At 44.7% G+C, this 10,084-nt stretch overlaps 1 protein-coding gene across 1 annotated transcript in view; it reads right to left on the bottom strand.

Moving 5' to 3' along the window:
• Positions 1–379: 379 nt before the first annotated feature.
• Positions 380–10,084, bottom strand: part of CHST1 (carbohydrate sulfotransferase 1) — a 192,907-nt gene continuing 183,202 nt past the window's right edge. Inside the window, exon 3 of the mRNA XM_069221758.1 lies at positions 380–4,370. Within this exon, the coding sequence (XP_069077859.1) occupies positions 3,077–4,327 (1,251 nt within the window). The 5' untranslated portion in view covers positions 4,328–4,370 and the 3' untranslated portion in view covers positions 380–3,076. The remainder of the gene's footprint in view (positions 4,371–10,084) is intronic.

Here is a 10,084-nt window from a genome sequence, read left to right as displayed (position 1 = left end):
CTGTGTATCACCATGGTACCCCAACACACCACCCCGCACCCCAACATGCTGCACAGCATCTAGTCAACACGCCAGAACACATTCCAACAGGCCGCAACCCAACATGCTGTACCACACCCCAATCAACACACCGCACCGCACCCCAATCAACACACTGTGCCCCAATCAACAGGTCACACGGCACCCAAACAAGCCATACCCCAACATGCTGGACCACACCCCAATCAACACGCCACACCGCACTCCAGTCAACATGCCGTGCTGCACCCAAACAGGCCACACCCCAACATGCTGTACCACACCCCAATTAGCACGCCACACCACACCCCAAACAACACGCCACAGCCAAACTATAGAAGCTAGACATGAAGTGGCCAATGAACACCCATTCATCGTTTTATTAAAATTGCAAAATAGAGACTAACCTTCTGTCTGTTTTGAAAGCATAGAAAATGTAAAATGTTTTATTTATATTTTTTTAATATTTTTTTTTCATTTGACACCAAGAAATGCCACAAGTGCACCGAAACGAGTATCGAATGGACCTCTGGGCCAAACAACACCTAGAGAACAAAAGAAAACCGACCCCAGATTAAAAAGTAATGTGGCCACATGGAAAAATACATTCACAGAACAGGAAATGCCCCACACCTATGGATTTGTTGTTCTTGACTGCTCGACAGCGCCTCCCTAAATGATTACATGTCAGTCCATTGTTGAGTGTTGTACTTTACACTTGTCTTAATTCTCTTACATGGTAAAAGAAAACACTGCTGTCGCCCCCTCCCCTCCCCTCAGTCCCTTTCATTCAGGGAAAGCTGGAGAAATTTCCTAATTATTTTTCAGAGTCGCTTTTTATGTTGCATTTCTCTGGTTGAGTCTGTAAACATCAACTCCTCCCCCAGTTTTACTCCAGGACCCTCCTCGTCCGGTCTGTCCTGCAGGGTCCGGAATGTGCTTGCAGTACTTGTGCTCTATACTCTGTGACCAGAAAAGCCATCTACTGAGAACTGGCCTGTGCCTTCTGCTGGGGAGACGGGGTCTGGGCACTTGGCAAAAAAGGCAACAGGTAGGGGGCACCCAGTACTCACTTGTCCCTTCCAGTGTACCTCATCTTATCTTCTTCTGACCCGCCCTTCCAACCTTTAGCGTGGTGCCACACACTTAGCCCACCATTCCAACACTTGGCTTTGTCTCATACATCTGTCCTTACTTCTCCACTATTCCAACTATGAACCTTCTCTCCAACTGTTTTCCCTGCTTCTCCACTTGTGCCAACTCTTGGGTTTGTCCTTCACGCCTTCCCCTGCCTTCACACTATTTAAACTCTTAGGTTTGTCCCTCATGCCTTCCCATGCCTTCGAACTATTTAAACTCCTAGGTTTGTCCCTCATGCCTTCCCATGCCTTCACACTTTTTAAACTCTTCGGTTTGTCCCTCACTCCTTCCCCTGCCTCCACACTATTTAAACTCTTAGGATTGTCCCTCACGCCTTCCCCTGCCTCCACACTATTTAAACTCTTAGGTTTGTCCCTCACGCCTTCCCATGCCTTCACACTATTTGAACTCTTAGGTTTGTCCCTCACGCCTTCCCGTGCCTCCACACTATTTGAACTCTTAGGTTTGTCCCTCACGCCTTCCCCTGCCTCCACACTATTTAAACTCTTAGGTTTGTCCCTCATGCCTTCCCATGCCTCCACACTATTTAAACTCTTAGGTTTGTCTCTCACGCCTTCCCATGCCTCCACACTATTTAAACTCTTAGGTTTGTCCCTCACGCCTTCCCCTGCCTCCACACTATTTAAACTCTTAGGTTTGTCCCTTACACCTTCTCATGCCTCCACACTATTTAAACTCTTAGGTTTGTCCCTCACGCCTTCCCCTGCCTCCACACTATTTAAACTCTTAGATGTGTCCCACACACCTTTTCCTGCTGCACAGAGATCCCAGCTGCCTTGAAATATCTTCTTCTGCAATAACCTTCCAGCATGCCATTTCCTGCTGTCTCACCCGGCTACTCTCACCTGTATTACTCACAACATCTCCTAGTACACAGCCATCCAAACTGCTGCCCCTCACCTAATCACCTGCTGTCAAACTATCCAACCTACAATGCTGTTCCTCAAACCACTGTCCCTGGTGGCTCCCAACAAAAACACCGCTGACTCCACATCTCCTCCTGCTGTCAAACTATAGGGCCCTCACTGCTGGTTCTCAAGTGATGCCAAGTCAGAGAAGACACTGCTGCCCTCACACCTTCTCATGCCTTCACCACTGTTTCTCAAAACACTGCTGCTGTCCAACCAGATTAAAATAAATGTGCCCCTCAAACCATCTCTCAGTGATAAGCCACAGCTGTAAATCAGACCATCTTCTCCTGTTCAACCATCCCACTCCTTTTTCAGTCCTTTGCACCATAACATTATCTTTAACCATCAGACTGCTGCTTCCATCATTCCAGCGCTTAATGACATCCGCCCACTGCAACTACATCTGCTACTGCCCCTTGAATAGTCGCCTGCTCCACAAATGTGAAGCTTTGGCTGGGGTCCCTCACATCTGCTGCTTTCGGACCACCCCTTTCTCTTTAACCATCTCCAGTGAATATGTTCTCTTAGGGACAGGAAGGTCTCCCCTTGCTATGAGAACCCAGCCATGTTCACAGGAGTAGGTGCCACTGTTCATGGTGGGCAGCCACCCGTTTCCCATAAATGCGTCTCACCGACAGCCTTTGCATCTTGTCTCTCATGCAAAATATCTATGTAGAAAAGCTTCCACCTTTCAGAAGCCCTTCTAGAGCTGAGTGCATACTCTAAAACTCCTGGAACCAAAATGTGGAAATATGTAAATATTTTCCTGAAAGGTCAAAAGAAGGCCAAAACCAGAAATCCACGATTTGCCCAGAATGTGACCACACTTCAAGCACATGTCCCTAAATTGTCTTTTTTTTCCAGCATGAGATTTACCCCTAGTCCCGATTCTCCTGAAGAATTTAGTGCAAATTGTTGGACAGACAGTCTAAGGCAGTAGTTAAATGTTGTATCAAAAATAGAGTTTGCACCCAAAAGCTCCCTGCTTACAAAAATGGTGAAAATGTCTTATCTTCAATTAGGCTGAATGTAAGATTTTTGAGCTCCTGAACAGAGCCCACCATTTTGTAGCCAAGTTGATCCAGCACCTGTTGGCATGCACTTTGGATGAACTCTACAATCTCGTATGACAGAGTCAGTCTCCAGCTCTCAGCTATTGCTGCAGAATTTCTCACAGTTCCATATTTGTGCTTCGCGGAAGAGTCGCCCCCCCGGGTGTTGTTCATGATCCATCGCTCCACAGTTCCATCTAAGGGTATACCAAGAAAGGCATAGATCTCCTCAGTTTTTTTCATTGGATCCCTCGCCAGGTCTTCGTACCTCACTAACATGTACTTGCCCTTCAGCCATGTTGGCCGGTTCAACCCAGTAGATACGGAATTCAAGAAGTCCTCACAGACAGTGGTGAGCTGGGTGGAGTCCAGGTTGTAGGGCTTTCTACCGGTGGCCCTCCAAATCCTCCATAATCTGTAGGTGTCCCGGAATGTTTCACTTCTGGAAGCCAAGATACCTCTGGGATCTCTTACCAATTGGATGACCTTCAGATTCAGCCTGGGGTCTTCCACCAATGCTCTAAGATCATTGACTTCAGGAACACGCACTGTCTTGATAGCCACGTGGCCACGCTCTCTACAAGACTCTGTGGCCAATGTCAAGTTCAAGGTTCCACATTTTTTCATGCAGTCTCCTTCTTCAATGTTTACATCTATTGGTCCCATAGCCTCACAAACTGGTGGAGAACACAGGGCCTTACTGGCACCTCTTCGGAACAGTTTGTCCGTTGTGTGGTTTACTGGCTGTGGCTTAATGTAGTTCTCCAAAAAGTAAAGATCACAGTCATATAAGCTTCTCAAAAGGTCCCTGCTGGCACCCAGCATGACCCGCCTGTCAGCAGGGCTCTTACTTAGGGACAGCTTTGGGATCAGTGTGTACTGTACATGATACAGCGGCTCAAACAAGTAAAAGATGTCCGAATGTTGATTGAACAGCTGTCCACCGAAGGAGGATCCGCTCCTAGTGGTTGCCAAGATGAGGATGTGGGTCTTTTTGGAGAGATTATAAGCTGAGGTTGGGCTTTCCTCACACAGCCCATCCGTATCTTGGCCCAAACTACAATTGGTTGGATTGGGGATGGGGCACGTGTGAAAGGACTTGGTGGTAAAGGTGCGGATGGCGGTGTATTGGATTGCAATGGAAGCCAAGGCGAGTACGAGAACAGCCTTCCAGGAACATTGCATGGCTGGACCCCGTCATGAAGCTTCTTCTCGGTCCTCTGTGTATCTGCAACAGAAAACAAGTTCAACCCTTAGTTAATCTAGGAGGACCATTCAAGCATATTAAGAACATGGTGGAAGCGGGACACAAATGTAGGAAACAAAAAGGTTTTACTGTAGGAAACACTTTTCAGCAGCATCAACATCCTCACGGTTCCCTTATCATCTTTCAGTTGATCTCCACAACATTCCATTGAAATGTTCTCTACATTGGATGATGCTACTGCTGTGTAAAAACTACAACAGTTCACTTGTTACAATTCTAAACCAATAAGGAGGAAATACAATTTCTACTTTCTGTAACAGTAACTTCCATCCGCACTACATCATGCCAGCGTATGCTCCACCCATACTCTCCTATTCCCTAAAGAGGTCCAACCTAGTTCTTCCTCTTACAAGCCTCTGTTATTCTATCATATTAAAACAGATATGGCAGGTCCTTCCTCATTACAAGGTTCTGCTGATCTTCTAAGCATCCTTTCTTTGCTTTATCTTTCTCAATTGTCCAGTATGATATACCGCTTTCCAATCCCGCTCATTATTCTGGAGTCAGAGTCTTGATTTTAGCTTAACCACTCATGAAGCATGTGCATATTCACACTAGCGCCAACCCTGTTGTCCGCATCCACCATCTTCATCTTTAAACCATGATTTTGGTTTAATTTGTGTGTTTTTGTAATTTCCTCAAGAAATCCTATTTCATGATAACTAAGCTGAAGCACTTTCCCGAAACCTCCTGTGCCAAACAGTACACTCACCAAAGACATTCGAATATGTTCTTTGATAATTTAATTGGTTCTTTCTACCAAACCATTTACCTTAAGGTTATATGCTTCTGTACGTTTGGTAATGATCACCCTTTCCCCGGAAAAGGCTTCCTCTCAAAGAAATATGTTTGAATAGCATTGTAAGTAATCAGCTATGCAAGATTCCCTTCTCATCTAAAAACATATAAACAGACTCTGTTACTTTCTTTGTGCTCACAGACTGAGTTCCTGGCTGCTGGGAAAGGATGTAAACGAGAAATATGCAATTCTTAAACCTTCTTCTTGTCCCCGCAATGCTCCTTGCACTATCTCTTAACATGAAATTTCAAAAGGACAATGGGCTCCCATGGTGACACTCATTCTAAACTCTCTCACCAATATCTCAACATGCATGCCCCTCTTAGGCCATCAACACAAAATGTGCAGGGTCCTTTCTTGTATACATCTACCAGGTGTCTGCGGTAGGCTTCTGGTAGGACTGTTGCTCTCATAGATTTTGAGATTTTGCCACTACCATCCTTTCTCCTTTGAACATTTCTGGACTGTTCACACTCAACTTATCTTTTACTAGGGAATAGCCTTACAAATCCACTGCCTTGGATGGCCCTCCAGCAAATGAACACAAATCTACCCTTCAAAGTTTTGTGCCCATCTCTGTCTTCCTTTTCTACAATCTCTTAATAATATCTACATGTAATCTCACTTCCACTACAAGTACTCAATCTTCACAATCTATCAGAGCCAGATTTCTCAATCTGTTTCTTCTTGACAACCATTTTCAGACAGAAAGTTCTTATCTCATTCGAAATACTGCACACTACAGACCTCATGCTGCAGTCTTGCCAAACTCTTACCATACTTTGGTACAGCCTGTCCTGTCCTTGCGCTGTAGAACTGATGGTCCATTCTAGCATTCCCTGGACAACCCCACAGATTACTTTTATGAATGCACTTAAGCTCCAACCAACACCAGCGCCTCCCATTCAACAGCATACTTTTTCTGCTCATTGTTTCTTCAAAGCTCTGAACACAAAATATGGAATTCCTTTCTCCCCTACTACTTCTTTTGTGTTAACTCCACTGTCAACATATGGACACTGATGTCATTGGTGACCATCATTCGGCACTTGGGGTCAACCGTGTGCAATGCTGCACCTTTTATAAATAGCTTAAACTCCTCAAAGGATTTCCTATTCCAACTCAAACATGCTCTGTTTTTCATGATAGTTATCATTACAGGTGTCCTTTAAGCAGAAGTGAGCACTTTCTTGTTATTCAACCAGACTGTAGGTTAAGATCATTTATTATAGTCTTAGCCATCTTTGCTCTAGTAGTAAATGCAGTTTTATGGAAGGTATTCCATCGTCAAGGTGGCATTATGTCCACACCCTGACTGACTACAATGACCACTAAACTTTTACAAACTTTTTTTCAACAACAAACTCCCAGTGTGGGAGTGTGTTATTGAAAAACAAAAAAGTAATGGTCCCCACATCTGTCAAGTTTTTTTCTAGGGGTGGGCAGAATGTTTATTTCCGCCTGCAGAACTGTCAGCATTTGGAGACTACTCCTTGCTCTTGTAGCGGGGAGTTCCGGACAAATTTTGCCAATCTCCGCGTGGCTGAATTTTCCCCATTAGGCTCCAGAAATTCGAGTGAGCAAAATATCGTAACGAAAACATCGAAAAGTTACTAAAGATAGATATTCTGTACCTAACTCCACAAATATGTACATTGCCAATATTTATCTTCAAGGATCCCTAAATCTATACTTCCTTTATATTAACCTACTGTCAATATTTAAATATTTTGTTGACCATATTCTTGAATCACTATATTCCTATTGTCGATATTCAGAAGGGCAATCCTGATTCAGTGCTGTGGTTTACGACACATGCTCACAACCATGAGTTCTCCAACCCTCCTTGATGGAGATGCTTCTGATGGATTTGCAAACTCACGAAATTCTAACATCTTTCAGGTTCTTGAGTTTACGGACTGTGCCCCAGTACTTAACGTGGCCACACTGGTGAGTAGTTGCCCAGGCTGCCATGTCAGCCAGGTAGACACTCACCCATAGCTATGAATGTGGTAATACCTGCAGAGAAGATCGGTGCAAACATTTGCCATTGTGCACTGAAATATTTTGGAAATATGAATTTGCAGGGAAAAAGCGTGCACACATTTTCCAGCTTTTATATGATCGATCAGAATGTGAAGTATGAAAATTATCTTTACATGGAAATTATCTTGCAGAGGAAAAGACTTTGCTTGGAAGGAGGTAGACTGGATGACGTTTCAACTTCTGTACAAAGCAGAAATCAGGAACATCTTTGCTACCAAGCTGCCAAATAAACTCATTGAGTGGTTGGAAACCCCACACACAAATCCATGTGGTCAGAATGTGCCTGAAACTTCATAAATGTGGCCATATAAAGCTAGGGTCTGACTGGGACAGAATATAGGTCTGGGCAGTGGAAAAAGTGCCCCCCATTAGTGAATTAGATAGCTAAGAAAGTGGCCCGTGTTTGCAAATTGGGGGGAGGGACTTGAACTTGTAAAGACATGATGCACAAGGATTTTGCAAGGTAGGGAAGACTGCATGCATTTGAGCTTCCTGCAGACAATGGCTTTTTTTAAGATCAGGGAAATCAATAGTAAACACCATCTCACCAGACCATTAAGAGTCCCACAAACAGCCAAGAAACTGTCCTACACACTGATCTGTCGGACCAGCCCGATGGGCACTGCCTGATTGCCCTGTAGGTCATTCCGACCATGTATAAAACCAGCCCTAAAACTTAAAGCACTCCATTGGCTTCGGATATGCCCAAGGACTAAATTCCAGGTCTACTGGGCAAAGGTGCAAGATACTTACAGGAAACATCACCCCCATGTGCTGGTCTGATATCTAGGCTCAGTGACTGCTCTGTTGCTCAGTTCAAGTCACTTTGGGCCTGATTTAGAACTAGGCGGCGGGTGACTCCATGACAGCGGTGATTGCTATCCCGTCCGCTGAAATCTAAATCCCATTATGTCTTATGGGATTTAGATTTCGGTGGACAGGACATCCGTCACAGTTGGGCGGAGTAACCCGCGTACGGAGTTCTAAATCAGGCCCTTTGCGTCAGAAACATTGAGGCCAGGTCCTAAGAGTCTTGCACCCTGGCTGTGGAAGCTGTGCTCCTAAGCCTGAGACCAGCGGGCCAAAAAAGACCTAAGAAGGGTGTTCTTCAGTTGTTTCAGTTTGACTAGTGACACATCTGATAATAATTCTGTTTTGCAAAGGTGTGTGTGTGTGGTGCTAGGCAGGCTGCTTGTGCCAGAGTGAGGGGAAGACAGCAGCAAATAGGCCATACGTAGTAAATTAGGCTCTGCAGTGCTGTCTCCTCCCAGTCCAATGCAGTGTTGACATAATGTTTTGTAAATCTTCCCTTTAAGGCAGTAATTATGAGCATCACAGTAATTACCGACCTCTGCACAAACATCTGTTTCTGAAAGGGATGCAATGATACCTGTGTCGGATTTTACTGCAACTGATGATTACCCTGTGCGGTAAAGTCTTCATATCCCAGACAACTTTCAGAAAGTCAAACTTCCTGAAATGTAACAGGAGACAGGCCTGGAAAATACCAATTAGGGAGATTTTGGTGCTTTCAGCAACAAAATCTGCATGTTAATGCTCATTTGTTGTAGTGAGCGATATTTATCGCGTCTTTTATATCCTGGCCTCTGGAGTACTGGACATCAGGAGGAGAGACAAATACTGTATTTCCTTTGCAGATCTTGTAATGGAGCCTTTGAGAGCCACTTTTCTTTTCTCTGCTGTGCAGTGTCGCTCAAGTTTGATTTTAAACCTCTCCTAATGCAAAAACAAAATACCTCCTTTTTAGGGTGGAGCGCGCAAAACACTCCGTCCCTAGCGTAATCTCTCTGTGGGCTTTTAACCACGCCCATGTCACGCTCATCAGTTTGGTTGAGTTGTGGGCTTGCCTTTTAAAATTCTCTTAATTTCATTAGTGGAAGGCATGCATACATCACACCTTTTCCAGTGTTTAGCCCTCCTTGATGCACCGGTGAACTACTGAAAACATACGAGGCTCTGTGTTTTACGAATGGTTTCTGGACTGCTTTTTCTCTTTATTACCTACGCAGCGTGATCTCGCTGGGCAGGAATCAAGCGCTTTGCATGACATCAACCCTGTTACATGGATAATTGCACTTTTGCCGGTTACGTGGATATTTGCACTTTTGCCAATACGTTTCACTGCAAGCGAACTTCTGTTTCCTTTTGTGTGTCTGCTTTGTGCTCATGGAGGCCATTGGCTAGCTTATGTGAAACTGTATTACTCTTCATTTTCAGTTTATGTTGCAAGAAAAGTCTGGTTAGGAGTTTACAATGCTAATAGCTTTAACTCGAGCAAACGCGAGACCCATTGCATTGCAAATGCTTGTTAGTTGGGTCACCAGCTTTTCAAACCCATATCACCACAAAGTTTTCACTCCCAATTCACCTTAATGGAGTCACACTCTTAGACGCCTGATTTCGTTTGCATTTGTGAGTCAAGAGATTGACAGGTGTGGATCAGTCTTCAATATAAAGTTGATAAAGACGTAACATGAAAAGGTGAGTTAGGTATTTCATCCTTAGCGTGGAATACTGAGCTCTGCTCCAGACCCTGCTGTGTCCAGAACAGACCCTGGTGATGCAGGTCTGGCAGGTCTCCTAAAACTTGCTGGCGGTGACTACATGGTGTCATGGAGGTGCAGCCACTTACGATCCGCTGCCAGGAAATATGATGATTTAACAGCGGCCCTGGTGAACCGCCTCCCACGGCCATTGGTTCCAAGAACACAGGGCTTGTCGAGCCTTCAGCCTTCTGAAGTATCTTGGAGGGAAACTCAAAATCTGTAGAGTAGCTGGGGTTCTAGAAGGCTTCCAGTCCAAGAACATT

Source organism: Pleurodeles waltl, chromosome 3_1 (genome assembly GCF_031143425.1).
Source record: "Pleurodeles waltl isolate 20211129_DDA chromosome 3_1, aPleWal1.hap1.20221129, whole genome shotgun sequence".
NCBI lineage: Eukaryota > Metazoa > Chordata > Amphibia > Caudata > Salamandridae > Pleurodeles > Pleurodeles waltl.
Note: the sequence above shows the minus strand (reverse complement) of the source record. Positions and strands in the feature narration are given on the sequence as shown.